Source organism: Vipera berus (genome assembly GCF_964194415.1).
Source record: "Vipera berus genome assembly, chromosome: 1".
Taxonomy (NCBI): Eukaryota; Metazoa; Chordata; class Lepidosauria; order Squamata; family Viperidae; genus Vipera; species Vipera berus.
Window position 1 is genome coordinate 203997944 of NC_138202.1, and position 21771 is coordinate 204019714.

General features: G+C 39.6%; 1 protein-coding gene across 3 annotated transcripts in view; it reads right to left on the reverse strand.

Moving 5' to 3' along the window:
* The window catches only part of PLCB1 (phospholipase C beta 1), a 497164-nt gene that overhangs the window by 169364 nt on the left and 306029 nt on the right, over positions 1–21771 (reverse strand). For all 3 annotated transcript variants that reach the window (XM_081321970.1, XM_081321971.1, XM_081321972.1), the window contains exons 5-7: positions 8685–8764; positions 4107–4160; positions 2492–2567 (exon numbers count right to left, since the gene is read on the reverse strand). In XM_081321970.1, the coding sequence (XP_081178096.1) occupies positions 2492–2567; positions 4107–4160; positions 8685–8764 (210 nt within the window). The remainder of the gene's footprint in view (positions 1–2491; positions 2568–4106; positions 4161–8684; positions 8765–21771) is intronic.

Here is a 21771-nt window from a genome sequence, read left to right on the forward strand (position 1 = left end):
CATGATAAAAATCATTATGTAGAAAGTATCAAGAGAGATAACAAAAATAATTAAGCTTATGCAAAATTATAGAGAGTGGATGGGTAAACATTTGCTCATGGGAAGGTACTCCTGAAATGTCAAAGTAAACATAAAAGGTTTTGATCAAATATACAAGAATGTAGCAAACGTAGGCCTAATTTGCTTAAATACTGCTGTGTTGAGAGAAATTCTAAGATAGAAAAGCCATAGCCATTATTTATCTCTTTGCTTTGTACAACTACTAAGGAAATAAAAACTGGCTATATAAAAGATACTGTTGTCAACTTTCTTACTTCTGTTTTTTGTTCATTTGGGTTTTTTTTTTATTTAGTTATATTTATATACCGCCCTATTCCCTGAGGACTCAGGGCGGTTTACAGGGAATTAAAATCCAAAATACAAAACTTAAGAACCAAATTAAAAAATATTAAATTGGCCCTGTAGTCGATTAAAAAGAACCCCAAATTAAAATTTCTCCTCAGTCTGGGCCCGAGAGCTCGAAGAGCCAGGTCTTCAGGCCCCGGCGGAATGATCGGAGGTCGGGGGCAGTTCTCAGCTCCACCGGCAGCTGGTTCCAGAGGGCAGGCGCTCCCACCGAGAAGGCCCTATCCCTGGGTGTCACCCGCCGGCAGTCTCTTACCGGCGGGACCCTGAGCAGACCCTCCCTGTGGGAGCGCACTGGGCGAAGGGCATTTGATGCCGGCAGCAGGTGTTCCCTCAGATATCCCATATTTTAATAGACAGGGCCTTTTTCCCCACAACATCCCAGTGACTGGAAAAATTCCCCGGAGCCAATAGAAAGATCAAGTGATGTTCCACATTTGCCTCCCCTCTTTAAGATTTCTGCATTTCATATTGGGTTGTCTTTCAAGAATAACCTAAAAGCTTTAGCTATGAAGCTTTCAAAAGGAAAAGCGAGAAAATTACGCATCTCATTAGTTGATAAATAACTTCATTGGCCACCAAAAATGGGCAGAATGTTGACTTTGACTGAACAAACCAGAGGCCATCTTGAACTAGAGTATCTGGAATACAACTTTCCCTTTCAACATTGCTGCTTTAACATTAAATGTGCCCAACTTCATCTCTGCAGCTTGTGGGTGGCTATCAGTCAGCCCATTAGGCAGACCAGAACAGAAAATCAACTCTACAGGAAGACTAGAACTATATCTTATCGAGATAGGCTATAATAACGAAAGCTTGCCAGCATGATTGTGCTATATCTCCTCCCCAAATTTATCCCAATGAACCAGAGGGAGTCTGTCTGAATTACTTCTGAATGTTATCTTGCTTCCCAGGACATAATTTTCATCCCTCTTTGCTTATGTAACAGTTCTTGCATATTTCTGTCATGGTAATTTCCCTTCCTCTTTATACTATTAAAGCTGCATAATATTTTTCTTGGTGCCTTTTATTTTTGGAGAATTCTTAACATCCCATATGCATCTTTGTGGCACGTAGGAGGAAAGCTTACTAATCAGATAATCCTCAGTGTCTCTCCCCATCAGAGGGAATCAGCGTTGCCTGCAAAGAGAGACTGATGAGACACTTTTCCATATTGAATGCTTTTGTCTACTGTCAGCATGGATCAGGATGTACGTGAAGGTATGAATTAAATAATTTTATATTTTTCCTACCACAAAGACACATTCCACGTTGATTAAACCAAAAGTTGGCAATATATCATATATCCTCACACATCTGCTCACCAGGCTCTCTCAGTTCCACCTACCCAGGAGTTTCTCCATCTCTTGTTTGGCTATGAGTAATCAGCACTGATTTCCCTAAGCACTTATTGCAAACTCTGCTTCTGTTCAGGTTTTCTATGGCAAAGTTGCTTCTACTGTTTAACCTTATGTCTAAAGATTTACAGAGCATTTTTTTTTAAAAAAATTGGTGTTTTATAATGTAGTCCTTAAAAGGTTTTGCCACCCATCCCAATTTGAAAGATGGGGGGATACATCATTTCAGACTCAAGATTTCACTCTCCGAAATGTGTAGGAGACGAACTGCCACTGAGAACCACCCCTAGAGCTCTTCTTCCTTAAGATTCAGATCGAAGCACTTTAGACTCTTTTGGGGAAACGTATGACATGATATTCTCTTGCCCTGCTGGAATTTGGCAAAATGCTGAATACATTTCTCCAGAACATCAAAATCCCTGTTGAGGCTCTGACATATTTTTCTTTTTCTACCCCAGTGCTACTCGTTAAAACAACAGCCAATATCTTTCAGTAAAAAAGCCAGTTAAGAGTAGATACAGCAAATTTGCTAAGCTGAAATCCCATTAGAATGCTGAGCGATAGGATGTGCCCAGAGACTAGTAGTGTATAAGCTTATTGGTGCTTGAAAAATTCTAGAACTGACACACACTAGAACTAATATCAGAGTGGCTGGATTGCATGGCTGGAAGAGAAGCAGTGGTCAACGTTTCTTATTTAAAGCAGAGGAAAAAGGTTTCAATACTTACTCTAGCAGATGGAAGATTACAAGCTTCCAGTGCAGTCTCAACACGCTTTCTGTCAGAGGAGAATAAGCGATAAATGCTGCAAAATTAAAAAAAGAAGAGTAAGGCTCTTCACTAATCCCTCATATATTCTTGATCTGCTGGCATCACACTGTCCAAAAGATTGCCCCCCCCCCCTCTCTCTCTCTGTCTGTCTTTCTGTCTCTCTGTCTTTCTGTCGTCTCTCCAATGAATTTCTGTGGTTGGCTATCTCTTTATTCATCTACTCAATGCCATCTAAATATCATTACTCTCCATCTAACTTTAGAACCAATTCAGACATTACAGAAAAATCCATTTGAATCTGTTACCCTGCATTATTTGGGACAAGGTGACACAAGCAATGTCAAGTTGTTGAAGCTTAGGATGCACAATTTTTCAGACTGAGTTTTATATATTAGTAAGATATATTTTGGATGTAGGTAGAGGTGTGGAGGATTCTGTTAGAATGAATTTGCTAGAAGATAGTTCTTGCCCTTTCAGTTCTGCACGTGTTATTGTGCACATTCCCTTCCCGAACAGTCAAATAATATTCTAGAACTATGTTGGAGATCCAGCTGATATTTATGAAGCACAGCTCTTGCTATCACTCACTTTCGACCCACACTAATGGAACCTGGGGTTCAGCAAACACCTGATTTACATCCCTACCCTACAGATCAAATGGCTGATATCAATCTATAGCCTCCTATGCTTCCATGTTCATATCTGCCACCTAAATAGTAATCTAGGAAACTACTGGGCTGCCATTAGCAAACAAACTGAAAAGCATTGCATATCCAATCTGTACAAAATAAATCTGATTCACTCTTCAACTTTATTTTTATGCCCCTCAGCCATGGTCTTTTCCAATTCTTAATTTCTGAAACAAAGATTTTGTTCCCACTGTGGTGGCTAATCTAACCATGAGTTGTATCCTTGCACACTACAATTGGAAATCCCATATGATTTGCCAGAGACATTATGTTGCCTAAAGTAAAGGATTAAATTCCCCACCCACCTCATTCCTTCTATTCCACATAGGGAACATCAATCAACAAGTAGTTGACCATACGTCAACATTGATTATGTTATACTGTACTTAGTTGCACTTATGGATAGCAGGTTAATTGAGAGTGCATTTCAGACTAGCTATATGAGAAACATGACTCTTCAGTCTGACATCTTGCCACTATTCTGGCTCAGTGTATGGTTAACCCAAGGGAGGCTTCATAGGATTGAATGCTTTTCTCTACTTATATTTCTTTTACAGAACAAAAGTTTCCAGTTGTGCCTTCTTTGTCACATGCTAATTCTCTATCTATGTTGGCATGTCTGTGTGTGGTGTGCAGAAGGGGAGAGTGAGTTCTTTTGTATGGTAAAACAACCAAAGACACCCCCCTTCCCATTTACAACCTGAAATGGTATAATCCAAACACAGCTTGACCATCATACAGTGAAGAGTACTAAACAATGATGAAATTTCACGGCATGCTTCTATTTTTAAATGGTGCCTAGAATGTCAGTTTCATAATACTATAGAACATGCAATGACATTTTAAAGCTTCCAACAATCCAGTCATAATGGAACCCAACTTACTTCTTCAAATGGATACGCCCATCTGTAGTGACTTGCAATTTAAGTTTTGTGTACCTAAGAAAATAATGTGTTGTTGAGAAATCATTGCAACAATATTAGAACTTGCTTTATCTATTGTTGACCATAAAACAACCTTGTACTTTGTTCTATTGTAGAAAATTATGTCACCAAAACAAAAAAAAAAAGCTTAAGAAAATGATATTTACCTGTAATGAATTTCTAAGTGCACCTTCTGAGGGAATAATCGAGTCCCCCCAGTGACTTAAAACAAAAATAGAATTTTGTTCAAGCTGGTTTGTTTTACACTATTCTTACATGTATAAAGTTCTGTTATATGTACAGTATATGAATTCTGTATTCATATACAGAATCTGTACTCTGTTCATTAAAACGACATGGTTTGAAATAGGTTATGGATACAGAAAATTGGAAGACTTAATCTATGCAGAAATAGTGCAGGGAACCCTGCAGTGGACAGACAGATGGACCTGATGACCTCTTAGGTGACTTCCGTGTTCTTGCATTCAAGCTGCTAATGGCCCAGTTCTCTTCAAGCAGTTCACTTGTATCAGTGTGGATTTCAGACCCTCTTTAGCCACATGAGAAAGCCATTTTTCTTTCAGAAGAGAGGGACAGACTCAGCTGGTTAATTGGAAAGAAATATCAATAACATAGGGCCCTGTGAAGTTTTGAAGGGATACTTTACTTAAACAGACCAGGCCTATTAATGTTCACCAGATGCCTTCTAGTCAGTTATGCATGTATGTATCAGTGTTGGGATTCAAATATGTGAACAACTGGTTCTCTGTGTGGTTGCCACTTCCAGAAGTCCATTCTGGGCCTGGGCAACAAAAAATTAGCTATCAGTTCTGCCAAAGTGGTGCGAATTGGCTGAATCCCACCACTGGTATGTATGTATGCATGCATGCTATGTATTCAATTTTTATAGCCATCCATCTCAGTCAATGACTCTGGGTAGCTTACAATAAAAAAATACATATTACAATCAAACTACTAAAACATTTTCAAACAATAAAAACAATAGAAGCAGCCAAAATAAATATACATCGCAGTTGAGATCTTTGGCTAGTTAGCACTGGAACTAGGAAATAGAGCCCTTAACACATTCAACATCCCAGGCATGGGAACACAGCCAGGTTTTTAGGGTCTTATGAAAGGCTAACAGGGTTGGAGCCATTCTGATCTCCGAAGGGAGGATGTTCCATGGAGTAGGGGCCATCGTGGAAAAAGCCTATGTTCTAGTCCATGCTAGTCAACAGTCTATGACTGATGGGATCTGCCCGTTCTGCTGGATCTGGATGAAGTGCATCCAGATGCTAACCTGCCTAGTAAGTATTGGTGAATAATCAGTAGGAGACAAGTGTGTTTGCAGTGCTTACCACAATAACCTCCTGGCTGGGTAACACACTGCATGCAGGACAGAGCTGCCCTGCCTGAAGCTCCCTCTGCACTGGCCTAAGTTGTTGTAGGCAGGCTGACTCTGCTTCATGTTGTAGGCAGTCCCAAAGCCACCCAGTTTAAAAGCACTTTGGTCAGTAATGAAAGAGGGAAGTGATAAGAACCTTCTCTCGTGGCATTGATCTGAAGTGGTTGAGGCCCTGCAGATTGTTTCAATTAAATCAAATGGCCTCTTTGCTTTCCCAGAGCAAATGCCATCATCTCCACTGTCCCAAAACACTTGCTTGAAATGAATCTACATTGTTTCGTAAAAAGCTTATTACTGTATACACTCGTGGGATTAGACTATGCATGGATAAACTGAACCCAGTCTGGGGGATGTATTTGAGGATCTAAAATTCTTGGCTTATCTGTGAATGTATGATAATACAGTAGCTACCTTATACATAATGAATCAAGCTGTCAGGAATTGCAGAAATGATGGGAAGAGAAAGGCAATACTATGCTTCCAATGCTTTCCACTGGTTTTACCCCCTGAAGTTAAGAAGCTGGCTTGGGAGTGAGGAAAAAAAGGGGAAATGAAAATTGCTGTAGGCAATTTTGCTGAAAAATTTCAACTGCCCATTTCTCTATATTCACTTAATCTTCAAACAAATCCTTCTCCTTTTCTTATTGGAAGATCCTATCCCTTGTTTATTCTCCTGCGAGATAAACAGGTTAGATACTGCAACTTATTAAATTACCAGTATAATATTTATAATTTTGGTTTAAAGAAAACATTATTATTATTCCAGTTAATTCATAAGGAAGTCTGAGAAATCTTGGCAATGCAGTTCATCTGTACTTCTTTAGTGGAACCTAAATCTGAGTATCAATGATTTCATTCTTTGCATTGCCCTAGTCCAGACATGTCAAACACAAGGCCCGGAGGCCGGATGCGGCCCGCGAAGTGGTTTCATGTGGCCCGTGAAGCCATCCTGGAAACAGTGAGGGAACGGCCCCCATTGCCTTGGCCCTGGCCCAGAGACCCTCAGATCTGTCCCACTCCTGCCCAGGCCCCCATAGGCACCCTTGATGCGAACGATGTAGAGCTGGCCACGCCCACCCAGTAGGCCATCCACACTCTAGCCACGCCCACCCGGTAGGCCACGCCCAACCTGGCCATACCCACCCGGCCCCCTGAGGGCAACCGCAATGCTGATGCGGCCCTCAATGAAATTGAGTTTGACACCCCTGCCCTAGTCTATTAGATTTTTCAAAAAGGATTCATCTACAGAGCAGGAAACATCCGTATGGAACATGTGGTGCTGAAGAGCTGTTAATTCTTGGGGAATTCTTTTACAGAAGACATTAAGCTATGAAAGCGTTAGGAAAGTGAACACACCTTTCTGTGCATTACATTTTCTAGCCCAAAACAACATTTCACCATGATTTCACCATGATTTCATTACATATGCTTGTGTATAACATGTAGTTTAAATATACCTCCATTTGTTCTTATTCAATCATCTGCATGTCTGTAGACAAACTTGGCTATATTTAGGCATTTCCTCTTTAAGCTGAAAAAAGCGTCAACTATTTTTGCCCCAGGATATTGTCATCCACACCACCCTTTGTGCTTTTGTTTTCAAAGCCCTGTGGAACAACACATCATGCCTACAGATTCACAGGAACAGACTGACAGTTATTTGCTTATGAGGGCAAAGGCACAAGCGATTAAGAAAAGGGAGGTGGAACTCCTGTAGCCATTTACTGTTTAGCTAATAATAGATAGCACATCATAAGGAGATAAGCCTGTCATTTATTGTTTACAATCTTAAGCAGCAGTGTCAGAATTTCAGATTTGCTACTTCCAGCTAGCCAGTCGATAAGAATATGAATATGGTTGTAGAACTGCCCACTATTATTTATGCTATGTTGATTGGCAGGTTTAAGCAGTGGTGGGATTCAGCAGAACCGGTAGCTAATTTTTTGTTGCCCAGGCTCAGAATGGACTTCCAGAAGCGGCATCCACACATAGAACCAGTTGTTCACATATTTGAATCCCACCACTGGGTTTAAGGTAATGCTTGCTAAATATTGTTACCACTGCAGATCCACTGCAGTGAATTTTGTTCAGAATTCTACTGGGATTCTATCCAGGGAATTGCTGGAATCAATCTCCAGAGAAAAAAGTTGTGTGGTGGTAGTGATGCTGGAGATTGTTCCTAGAGTTCCATGTTGAAAAGTCTTTTATATCTTTCTTTCTTTTTTTAGGTTTAAAAAACTAGTGATAGTCACACAGTCATCCCAGGGCATACTGAGCAAGGAGCCTCAAATTCTAACAGAACAACACATAACTTTAAACACGTAAGATTTTCATTTTTTTTAAATAAAACGACTAGACCCTCCTTCTTTTTTATAAAAATTATAAAGTAAGTGCAATATCCACCTGGCCCCAGCCAAATCGGGAGACGTTGTCTGATCTTGAATCTACTGCTAAAAACAGAGCAGACTCGGTGACTTACGAATCCTTACTGCTGAAGGATTCAAACTAACCGTTTAAAGAACTTAGCTCAGGTTCCTGCTCTAACTTTTAATGGAGCATCTTTCAAGGTTCTCAGGAGACTTCTCAGGATGTTGCAGATTTCCTTCTCTGCTCATGAAATGCCAAATGTATCAGAGAGATCCTTCCTGAAAAATAAGAGCTTTCTGCCACGTAACCATAAATAAGGATGAAAAGATTCCCTTCCCCACGCATAAGCTAAGTGGCAAAATTGTGGACTTCAGCATTCAAATACTTCACAGTCAGGAATCAGAAACTATATTTCTGGGGCCTAAACATGAACTAGACTGGCTTAACACACTATCTGTTGCTGTGACTCCCCTTATATATTCATTCCCAGAATAGGAAGCGTATTACTTAAAAGTATTAGGATGATGCTAATGGAAGCTCAGGCTACACCTATTTGAGCCATCATGGCTGGGCTTCTTAGTTCTGTTTCTAAAAAGATGTTTAGTTTGCCATCTGGGTGGGAAAAGAGGAAAAAGCATGTTTACAGTGGCAGTAATCCATCATCATGCAAACAATTGGTAGCAATAATTCCTTCAGAAAGAAAAGGAAGCTGACACATAAGAAACTGAAGCAACTTCCCGCACAATAAGGAATTTGGTACTTACGCTTTTTCCAGAAAAGCATCCCTGGACATGTTCTGTGCCAGCAGGTTTGTTGCCAGACTGAAGACTTGTTCTGACCATTCCTAAACAGAAAAAAATTAAAAAGAAAAGAAATTCCATTTAGATTCATCCGGAGGCACTTTTCTTCAAGGATCTGGACAGACTCGAACACTGGGCACTATCTAACAAAATGAAATTCAACGGTGAAAAAAGTAAGGTTCTACATTTAGGCAGGAAAAATCAAATGCACAGGTATAGTATAGGGGGGGTACCTTGCTCAATAGTAGCAACTGTGAGAGAGATCTCGGAGTCCTAGTGAACAATCACTTCAATATGAGCCAGCAGTGTGCTGCAGCTGCCAAAAAAGCCAACACAGTGCTAGGCTGCATTAACAGAGGGATAGAATCAAGATCACGTGAAGTACTAATACCACTTTACAATGCTTTGGTAAGGCCACGCCTGGAATACTGCATCCAGTTTTGGTTACCACGATGTAAAAAAGATGTCGAGACTCTAGAAAGGGTACAGAGAAGAGCAACAAAGATGATTGGGGGACTGGAGGCTAAAACATATAGGGAACGGTTGCTGGAATTGGGAATGTGTAGTATAATGAAGAGAAGGGTGAGGGGTGACATGATAGCAGTGTTCCAATATCTCAGGGGCTGCCACAAAGAAGAGGGAGTCAAGCTATTCTCCAAAGCACCTGAAAGCAGGACATGAAGCAACGGATGGAAACTAGTCAAGGAGAGAAGCAACCTAGAACTAAGGAGAAACTTCCTGACAGTTAGAACAATTAACCAGTGGAACAACCTGCCTCCAGAAGCGGTCAATGCTCCAACACTGGAAGTTTTTAAGAAGAGATTGGATAACCATTTGTGTGAAACGGTATAGGGTTTCCTGCCTGAGCAGGGGGTTGGACTAGATGACCTCCAAGGTCTCTTCCAACTTCTTCTTCTTCTTCTTCTTCTTCTTCTTCTTCTTCTTCTTCTTCTTCTTCTTCTTCTTCTTCTTCTTCTTCTTCTTCTTATTATTATTATTATTATTATTATTATTATTATTATTATTATTATTATTATTATTATTATTTCTCCTTAAAGGATGACACGAGTTAAACCTTCCCACAGGAAAACAATCAAGGTTGGTGGAAAGGTATACCAAACAAGCAGAAATGGGCAGGTTTATGGACAAGTGTGAAACAGCACGGAGTAGAAAGCATGGTGAATGGGGTAATTATGTTGGCAGAGAGAAGCAAACAAGAATGAATAACAAGAAACACGATTCTGTTAGTAACAATGTAATCATATATTTATATTAACTTTTTGACATACAGGTAAGTCCTCCGCCTGTGACCACAACTGGGCCCGGAATCTCAGTCACTGAGAGAAATGTTCATTAAGTCAGTTGCCACATGACCACTTCACTCAATACCCACAATCTTGGCTGGGCCAGTTGTGGTTACTAAGCAACCATCTGGGTCATTCATCAGAATGCCAGGTGTGATTGGCAGAGGGAAGGCTCAGGCCTCCCAACACAGCTGGGTGCTCAGGTCCTTTCCCTGCCTGACAGGAGAGAGCAATCACAATAACCTAGGTCAGGGGTAGGCAAACTCGGCTCTTTTATGACTCATGAACTTCAACTCCCAGAATTCCTGAGTCAGCTAAGCTGACTCAGGAATTCTGGGAGTTGAAGTCTATGAGTCATAAAAGAGCCGAGGTTGCCTACCCCTGACCTAGGTGTTTGCTAGCATTTTCAAACATTTGAGATTAATTTCTCCAATGTACTGAGGGACAGACCTCAAATCTGGCAAAACACCAGTGAACGCTATTGTTCTGAAGGGCTCAAAATGTTAAAAAATGCCAGAATTTCCCCTCCCCCCCAGCATCCTGAGCCTTTCAGAACAGTGGCATTTGCTAGCATTTTTCTCTCCCTCCCCTTTGGAAGTTGAGGAGTACCTGTATTCAAATATTATTTTATATACAGCAACAAAACCATAAGGAAGATTTGTATTATTGTCTCAATTGTGTAAGCCCACGTGGCAGAGGTAATACTTAAATTTGGGTCTTCTTGGTTCATAAATCAGTTTTTGAGCCTCTATATTTTTTTCTTCCATCCAATTATCTCTGATTCTCAGAGACTACCTAAACAAGTCCTTGCAGTTTTCTTAGCAAGGGTTTTCCAAAGTGGTTTGCCATTGCCTCCTTCCTAGGGCTGAGAGAAAGTGACTAGAGTTATTGTTCAACATACAGCCACAACTGGGACTGGAATTTCACTTCACTAAGCATTGCGCTCATTAAATGAATCTTCATGTGACTGGATCTGATTTTTATGACCATTTTTTTCAGAGGGCATTAATCACAAGTTGTTAAGCAAATCCATGTTCCCCAATTAACTTTGCTTGTTAGAAGCCTACTGTGAAGTTCACAAATTGCAATCATGGGATTGCAGGACACTGTAGCCACCATAAATGTGAACTGATTAACAAGCATCCAAGTTGCAATCACATGACCGCTAGGGTGGTATGATGGCTATAACTTTGATGTTGAGTGGTAAGTCACTTTTCTGGGGCCGTCATAACCTTGAATTGTCATTAAACAAATGACATAAGTTGAGGACTACCTGTAGCCCAAGGTCACCCAGCTGGCTTTGTGCCTAAGTCAGGGCTAGAACTCCTAGGCTCCCAGTTTCTAGCTGTTGCTGTAAGCACTACACCAAATTGACTTCTACATTAGTTTTCTTTTATTAATATGCAAGAAAAGAACCATGGAGTTCAGACTATCTTTTGGAAGGTTAATGAATAAACCTCTTGATGATAATATAACAACCTCATTTCTATTTGAGCCACATTATGTAGCAGGAAACTGACATATTTTAATATTGACTTTACAGCTGCTTTAAGGGAGCATATACATGTGCTAAGATAATTGTGGAGGTCACAGAATTCCCCATGCCAGCTGCCTATTCCTTTTTCTTGATGGAAGTCTGATCTAATTTTTACTCTTATATTACAGTGAGAGCAACATTCATGAGAAAGCAAAAGTATGCAAGAAACACAGCAGCAAATGGTGAATTAAACGCTGTATGAGAAAAACAACTCCCAGCCAGGATATTTTATAAAACTGCAGTTCGCCAATTTAGGGAATGGGGATTCTGCTATGGATAATCGAGAACTGGGAAGATTAATTTGGACACTATGAACTGCTGGTCACGTGTCAAATTTCACTGAAGTAGCAGCAATTGCATGTTTTAATTAAAGGTTCCCACGCTCTGAAAAACGCAGGTGCCCAAAGCCTCCCTCCCTCCTGCATACAACATATTCTTCTTTCATTTCTTACCCTGATTCCCACATCTATGCTGATAGCTTGGAAAATCTTCTTGTAATCCAATCTTAAAATCTGAGGCTTATTATATGTAAGCTTCCCTGCTGTTCTCCTTCAATATTTGGTCTTGCAAATTCTCATCTTGCCAAATAACTCCCTTCCGTTTCCCGAAATTGATAATAAATCCCAATTTACAACATTTCTCTAGAAACAATGCAAATATACTTGTCTTCAATCTCCTTGACATAAAAGCATTCCCTCAGTAGTTCACTGTATACTTGGCGACCACAATATTGTTAGAACTACTCAAGACAGAATCCTTGTACAACACTACATAACACTTGAGAGACTTGAAAATAGTTTTGATGCGTGTCCTAAAGGTGCTTTTCAAAAGGCAACTGGACTTTGTTTTTTTCCTGAAAATATTTCAGTTCTCATCCAAGAAGCTTCTTAAATGTTTTATTTAAAACATTTTGTTTTGCTGAGAAACAAAACATTTTCAAGAAAAAACAGAAAGTCCAGTTGCCTTTTGAAAAAGCACTTTGGGACAACCATGGCCTGGATGATTGAGAATATCCATAGATAGTTTTGATGTTTCATACCAAATGCATCCTTAGCCAACCATTTAAGCACTTCTTTTCCATCAGCGCATCAAAGAACTGGAAGAAATCTAAGAGGTCATCAACCCCCTACACACTATAGGATTCACCTCACCATCCGTGATAGGTGACTATGCAGCTTCTGTTCGAAAAACTTCAGTGAAGGAAAAGAAGCTATTGTGCAATCTTCCTTCTGATTCTAACCTAAAGTATTTTAGGTGATCCAATCTCACCATGAAATTTTAATGGAAGGTGAAACAAGCAAAGATCTATTTCAATTGCATCAGTATTCTGTCTGAATGCCGGAGCAATTCTGCATTTTTCTCCCAAACCAAAAAAGGAATTCATTTGGACAAAAGCATACTTGTTGTAAAAAATAAAAACCAAAGTAAATATACAGGTGAAACTCGAAAAATTAGAATATCGTGCAAAAGTTCATTTATTTCAGTAATGCAACTTAAAAGGGGAAACTAATATATGAGATAGACTCATTACATGCAAAGCAAGATAGTTCAAGCCGTGATTTGTCATAATTGTGATGATTATGGCATACAGCTCATGAAAACCCCAAATCCACAATCTCAGAAAATTAGAATATTGTGAAAAGGTGCAATATTCTAGGCTCAAAGTGTCCCACTCTAATCAGCTAATTAAGCCATAACACCTGCAAAGGGTTCCTGAGCCTTTAAATGGTCTCTCAGTCTGGTTCAGTAGGAATCACAATCATGGGGAAGACAGCTGACCTGACAGTTGTGTGGAAAACCATCATTGACACCCTCCATAAGGAGGGAAAGCCTCAAAAGGTAATTGCAAAAGAAGTTGGATGTTCCCAAAGCGCTGTATCAAAGCACATTAATAGAGAGTTATGTGGAAGGGAAAAGTGTAGAAGAAAAAGGTGCACAAGCAGCAGGGATGACCGCAGCCTGGAGAGGATTGTCAGGAAAAGGCCATTCAAAAGTGTTGGGGACTTTCACAAGGAGTGGACTGAGGCTGGAGTCAGTGCATCAAGAGCCACCACACACAGATGGATCCTGGACATGGGCTTCAAATGTCGTATTCCTCTTGTCAAGCCGCTCCTGAACAACAAACAACGTCAGAAGCATTTTACCTGGGCTAAAGAAAAACAGACCTGGTCTGTTGCTCAGTGGTCCAAAGTCCTCTTTTCTGATGAGAGCAACTTTTGCATCTCATTTGGAAACCAAGAACCCAGAGTCTGGAGGAAGAATGGAGAGGCACACACTGCAAGATGCTTGAAGTCCAGTGTGAAGTTTGCACAGCCTATGTTGATTTGGGGAGCCATGTCATCTGCTGGTGTTGGTCTACTGTGCTTCATTAAGTCCAGGGTCAATGCAGCCGTCTCCCAGGAGATTTTGGAGCACTTCATGCTTCCTTCCGCAGACGAGCTTTATGGGGATGCTGACTTCATTTTCCAGCAGGACTTGGCACCTGTCCACACTGCCAAAAGCACCAAAACCTGGTTCAATGACCGTGGGATTACTGTGCTTGATTGGCCAGCAAACTCGCCTGACCTGAACCCCATAGAGAATCTATGGGGCATTGCCAAGAGAAAGATGAGAGACATGAGACCGAACAATGCAGAAGAGCTGAAGGCCGCTATTGAAGCATCCTGGTCTTCCATAACACCTCAGCAGTGCCACAGGCTGATAGCTTCCATGCCATGCTGCATTGAGGTAGTAATTGCTGCAAAAGGGGCCCAAACCAAGTACTGAGTACATATGCATGCTTATACTTTTCAGAGGTCCGATATTGTTCTATGTACACTCCTTGTTTTATTGATTGCATGTAATATTCTAATTTTCTGAGATTGTGGATTTGGGGTTTTCATGAGCTGTACGCCATAATCATCACAATTATGACAAATGACGGCTTGAACTATCTTGCTTTGCATCTAATGAGTCTATCTCATATATTAGTTTCCCCTGTTAAGTTGCATTACTGAAATAAATGGACTTTTGCACGATATTCTAATTTTTCGAGTTTCACCTGTAATTACCGGTATTCCGCAGATTAAATATGCTTCCTTTAATTCAAGAAATTAAACCAGGAGGGATTTTCTTATTAAGAACTTAATAAGCTCACACCTCCCTATTCTGCCTAGCATTCAGCCCTTCTACACTGCATCTAAACTCTTCAACCAATTCTCCTTGCCCCCACTGAAAACTCTTCTACTTCTAATATCAAACTTGACTCACAAGTTTTAAAAGAAAGGGCCATTAAGATTAAAAAGGGGAGATATCAACATACACAAGAAGCACTGAAGCATGTAGACCCTCCATATTAGAATTCTTTATTGGCCGCCAAGTGTGATTGGACACACAAGGAATTTGTCTCCAGCGCATAAGCTCTCAGTCTACATACAAGCAGCAAGTGATAAATCATGATCATAATCATCATAAAATACATTCATCACAAATCATGGTACAACATAGTGATAATCATAGGATCCTAAATAAGCAGTCAACATAAATCATATTAGGATACTAAATAAAACAATTAATATAAACTGTAAAATACAGGCAATAAAGTTAGTCATAAGAAGATAATGAAATAGATAATAGGAAAGTTGAGAAAGATAATAGTAATACAGCCCTACTAGGTAATTTGACAGTGTTGTGGGGATTAGATGTTTGGCAGAGTGATGGCATGGGGGGAAATGTGTCTAGTTGTTCTGGTATGCAGTACCCTATAGAGTCATCTTGAGGGAAGAAGTTGAAACAGTTTATGTCCAGGATGTGAGGGGTCTGTAGATAATTTCACAGCCCTCTTTCTGGTTTGTGTAGTATACAGGTCCTCAATGGAAGGCAGGCTGGGAGCAATTGTTTTTTCTGCAGTTCTAACTATCCATTGAAGTCTGTGTCTGTCTTGTTTGGTTTCAGGGCCAAACCAGACAGTTATAGAGGTGCAATTGACAGACTCAATAATTCCTTTGTAGAACTGTACTAGCAGCTCCTTGGGCAGTCTGAGTTTTCTCAGCTGGCATAGAAAGAACATTCCTTGTTGTGCTTTGTTGATGACTTTTTTGATGTTAGGGGTCCATTTTAAGTCTTGGTATATTATAGTACATAGAAAGTTGAAGGTCTCTACTACAGATACCGTATTGTCTAGAACAGCATGGTTAGCAACTCAGAATCTCTCTTAGGGGAAGTGTATATCTCTGGCCACACTCCGTATGCCCTTATCAGCAGAATAAGGGGATAAGACAGAACCCATTTTTTGCACATATCAGGGAGTAAATGTTTATGAAAAATATGGAAAACAATTATAATATTTGACTGATAATGTGACATCAAGTTCTTGGCAAGATACTTTGGAAGTGATTTGCTCTAGCCTCCTTCGTAGGGATGAAAGAAAGTGATTTTGAACCCACAATGACACTGAATAATTTTAAATAGAAAGTCTAAACTCAGTCATTAAAATTCACATTTTTTAAGGAGGAATAGCGTGTTAAGTATCAGATCAATACATGCAGAATCAAGCAAAGAAATAATATAGGCAGACCAATAGAGGACGATGATGATTATTTGTCAGAATGGTAGAATCATGGAAGTAAATCTTCCTCCCTTAATATGTTAGACTAAAATTCCCACAAGGCCCATCAGTGTGAGCATGGAAATTTGAGTGGCTCAATATATCTAGAGCAGAGGTCCCCAACCTTTTGGGCACCAGGGACTGGTTACATGGAGAGAGATTTTTCCACGGACCGGAGGGGGTGTGGTTTTGTGTGCTGCCTGCATCCTGTGGATGGGGCTTTCCTTTTTTGTGCAGACCAGTTGCTGGCACGCCATGGCCTGGTACTGGCCCACGGACCGGGGGTTGGGGACCCCTGATTAGAGAGTACCAGGTTGTTAAAATAAAAAACGAAGAGGGAGGAAAATTCCAAATATGAACTTCCTTTACAGTGAAGGAAGTTTTAGTTTCAAGTTTCCCAGACTAATTTAGGATTCAGGCAGTCAAACAAACAAACAAATAAATAAAGCAAAGCTCCTTGTTTCTTCTTGTTACAAGACATAGGCGGTCTATTATCTTGGGTTTCTATGATTTCAAAAGGAACAAGGTAATCCTTTTATGTTGGCTTCTTATCAAGGCTGCGGCTCATCCAACATTTTATCCTGTCTTGTCTTGCTTTTTCACTTTCCAAAATAACCAGCTCCTTCTTTCACATTCCAATGTTGGAAGAAATAATAATATGTTTTAATTCTCCTTGTGACGCTAAACGCTACAAAGATTAAGCATAAAAAAAGGTCACACCTCAAAATACTTTTGGTGTAAAAATAGAACATTCCTCACACATCTAAAATTCACATTCTAATGATAATAATTGGATTTGTTTTTAGACAAAGCACGAACATCATTTCATTTGAAATGCAGCCTCCTGCCTCTCTGCTCTGTAATTCTGTCTGTTTTGAAAAACTGGAGGACTGTTTTTGTTTGCTTCGCTTCCATCCTTAAACCCCCATTTGTTTCTTAGTGTCAAACATTACAGACCTGCATTGATACATATTAAGTAGAACTAAGAAAAGTCCTTTTAATACCCTTCATCTAAGCAAAATGGAGAACAGAGGCTTGAACATTTGATTATATAGATTTGACAGTTTGTAGGTATCTCAAGTACACAATTCTCACTAGTATCCCTGGGTGGCCATTTATCTACTGCCAAGACAGATGAAATACATCATTCAAAGGAAGGACTCAGCATCCTTAAAGACATACCATGAATTGCATAGATTTTGAACACGCAGACACACATTTAGAAAAGATGACCGTGACTTGAAATACAAAATGGCATGGGAAAGAATGTCTGGGCAGCCTCCAGTATGTTTGTTCCCTCTGCCATCCTGGACGAACTTAAATTGGAAATGTGCCTATAGTTCACCTTAAACCATGTTTGGCTACCCTGATAGCCCTGATTCTTGAAGGTATGGTTCCTTTCTCAGTGACAGGTAGCTCTTCTTATTTTTGTGTCCAGGAGCAATGCCTTTTCTCCATAGGAAATGCAGGACAAATGAAGGAATTCTAGAACTGATGTGTTCTTATATCTCTAACCTTCTTTCTAAGTACAAAATTCTGGAATCCTTTCAAGAGAAACTCAGTAGAGGAAACTAGAGGTGGAATCCTAAGCAAGGAGGTAGCTATGTAAACATATTCTCCCCCAGAGTTCCTAGCACCCTTCCTTGTACAAGTAGTATAAACTCCCTCTTTATTTTCATTTTTGATAAAAAAACATGCCTATTCAGTTGCAATCTATTTTTTATTGGCTCTAGCAAGTTTCCCAGGATGTAGATATCCAACATCCCAAACAATGTTTGGGAAATACTTTTCTTATATTGTAGATTTTACTCACTTTTTTTTTTGTTTTATAAAAACAATACTCCATACTATTAGAATCTGGGGCTTCAGGAACAACATAAAAGGCAGTAGATTTGTTTTCCCCATCTTTCATGCTTGGTCCCCGTTCACAAAAATTGTATGCTATTATGCGGCAGAAGCAAGATCAGCTGCTTCTGAAGCACAGCCTTCATTTTAAATATTTCAATATGAGGTCTCTCATTCTAAACAGAAGTTTCCTTAAAGAGACAATATATTTACCTGACAGAACACTTGAGACGTCTATTGAAAAATATGGATGCTTTTGAAGATTACCTGTGGCTTCAAAAAGATTACTTGCCTAAAAAATGTTAGTATTTTTGTAATGCCTGAGCAAAGTTCCTTCTCCTTTATTTATTTCCCAGATCAATTGGTTTTTCACTTGCTTCTTCGCTATCCAATTTTATATTCCCCTTGTTGTTTTTATTTCCCTTCCCAATGCAACTCCTCCTTCCCTTTATCTCCTATTTTCTTCCTTCCCCCCCCTGTTTTTTCTGGAATGTACAAATGTGTCCAAATATTGCATCTGGGAGATGTTAACACTGTGATAAGGAGTCACTTAATTTTATAAATGGGATAATTTACACACAGAGAGAAACACAGATACACAGATGCAAAACCCAGGGGGAAAGACGGGAATTGCCACAAGTGATTTCAGTGTGAATTGGAAATGTTACATTAACAAGGTGGTAAAGCTGAATTGCACAGAACTTTTCTCTTTATAGAGAAAGGAATATTCTAAATTTGCCCCATTCTTTTCCATAAAATTCAGACTCACCTTCTTTTGAATAAGGTTGGTAAAGATGTCCATAGGAAAAAGAAGAACATCTCATGAAGGGGAGAAAAGCAGGTTTTTTTGCACTTATCCTTAAAGACATTCCATACAATTGCACAGACTTTGAACATGCTGACACATTTAGAAAGAAGATGACTGTGACTCCCTAGAAGTACAATACTGTACAGAGAAAATTGAATTGGCAGCATTGCTTATATGCTCAGTCTGCCACCTTGGGCTGTCATAAATTTTGAGCCCCTTGCAAATTTGCCCTTGTTATGGTTATGCTCAAAGTTATTTGCTACGTAACTGTGAGCCCTTTGCTCATTTTAAACCATGGTTGGACACTTAGCTACCTCAACATCCCTGATTCCTGTGACCTTATATGAATACCAAACAAGGAGGAGCTTCAGTTCAGATGGTCAAAACCTTATAGGGGACTGAAAATCCAGAACAGAAGAAATTCTAAGACTGAAAAAGCGAAGAAAAGAGCTGTAAACAAGTAAACATCTGGTAAGAAGGAAAAAAGAGGGGGTGGAATTATCTGGAAGTTTCTGTTTAAGCAGCTTGCCTTAGGGCAGTGAAACACACATATCCATCCCACCCAACCACCCCAGTATTCTCTAAATCCATCCGTTCATGAATGTAAAATGCCCAGAATTATAGTGCCATCTTTAAAAAGATTGCAAAACCTGCTGGCTGGCCAAGGTCTGACACACACACACTTAAGAAATGTTGATCAGGATATTTTGTTTCAGAAAACAAGGACTTTCTTAAATGTCCCAAAGTCCAACGGGTTTATTCAGCATTTGTCCTATGTCAGGTTTTAATGATGATTTTTCTGCAATTTCTCATTATTGCAAAGTTTTCTTAAGATTGTTAGCCTCAGGCTACCATCAAGGCAAGCCTAAAAAACGTGTCAGAAAAACTGCCTAATGACAGTTAATTGCAAACAGGGCAAAATGTCAAGCCATTGGAAAATAGTCTGAGAAATATGCCACCATTAAGTCCAGTCAAAATAAATACAGTTGAATGAATATCGGAAGGTGACGCATACCTATGGCATGGTTTCCACACAGCATTTCTCCTGAGGGAAACTCTTTTTGGTTTCCATTTACAACAAGGTGAAGTGTGTTCATGCACAACAAACTATATATCTATATATTTATATATCTATATATCTATATGTGTGTGTGTATTATATGTATGTATATGTGTGTGTATGTATACATATGTGTGTGTATGTATCTCTCTCTCTCGTGTGTGTGTGTGTGTGTGTGTGTGTGTGTGTGTGCGCGTATATATGTATATATTGGATTGAATTGGATTGTTCAGGTTTCTGCAAGTTGATGAGAAGCAAAGAGAGCCAAATATCCATTAATCAGGATTGTGCTGAAAGTAACTGCTAGATGTTTAACATAAAGCTATTGCCTTTAACACCTTTCTGTGTCTAGAATTCTGATTTGAAGGCTTTCCTCCCTTGTAGATCAAGGATATGAATATAGAGATAAACCATATTTACACACCGTTGAAAAGAGACAATAAAAAGCTACAGAAACAGAAAAACCAGAAGACATCCTCTTCATCAGCCAACACCCAGATAAGTGAGAATTAACACCAGACAGACAATCAAACAAAAAACAATACTCCAATCAAGGAACTACCAAGGGAAAAAAACACATTCCCACCAACACTGGCAGGGCAAGCTCCTATGTACAAACAGGGAACAAATTTCACACTCACTAGCGCTGATGAGGTTACCTAGGTGGAAATGAAAAGTCTGCAAGCAAATAATCAGAGAGCACCAAGGACTCCACAATATATTTATAGCTGATGCCCTGCCTGCCTGATTTCACCAGCAAAGTACACATTAGCTTCTAGAGCATTGTCGACATGTTTCAACTCAGTTTGCTAGCAGCTAAGTTGGTATCTTCAAAGACAGAATTTAAATTTCTTCAAAACAAACTAATTTGAAATCTACTCAGATGAAGAACCAATCAGGAATCAGCTTTCTCGAACTCTTGTATCATGGGCCAATCAGAAGTCAGCTGGCCAAGTTAAAATACTACAGTTCAGTGAGTTCCTGTTCAGCAGTCTGAGAATTGCCAAGTACACTACAAAGTGGCTCACTCTTGCTTCTGAAAATCCTGGCAAACTGTCATATCCCAGAAAATTGTCCCCACTATCTTTCAGCTAGAAAGTTAATCACTGCTTGATTGATACTAGCCTTGGTGGAGCAGTGGGCTAATGCCTCCTTAAGTAACACCAGCTGCCTGCAATTAGTGCAGGTTCGCATCCCACCAGGCTCAAGGTTGACTCAGCCTTCCATCCTTCTCAGGTAGGTAAAATGAGGACCCAGATTGTTGGGGGCAATTAAGCTGACTTTGTAATAATGCCGCTTGGGGTGTGTGTGAAAGCCCTAATAAGCAGGCATATACATAGAATGAAGGCTACTGCTAAGCTTGTAAGCTGCCCTGAGTCTTCGGAGAAGGGCGGGATATAAATGGAATTAAAATAAATAAAATAAAAATACCATGAAAGCCTGCTCCAGTGTATGAGACACTTTAGTTGTTGATCATCTGAAGGAGATATTCAGCCTTTATTTGGTCCAAGGTTGATTAAACGTACCTCTTTCAGTTCACAGTATTCTTAATAAACATCTTTATATCATATGTGATTTGAAAGTGCTTTCTTTCTCTCTTTCCAAGTTTTATTACTTCACTTTATTAATGGAAAAGCCATCAAGTTAACTACTGTCTTCTTTATTCTCTCTGAAATATCCCCACCTCCCTTGTTCTTGTTTAAGTTGTCATTGCCGTCATTCCTAGAATAACCTCTTTTCTTTTCCATTATACTGTTCAGAGTCTATTACTGAGCCCCCCCCCCAAAAAAAAATCTGTTTACCACTTTCCTATCTTTGCCTTTAAGTAGCACTTAGGCAAACATTACATTCTATTTTCTTAAACTTTTTTTTACTCTCTAATACAGCTGGGCAGTAGATATAAATGGCATAG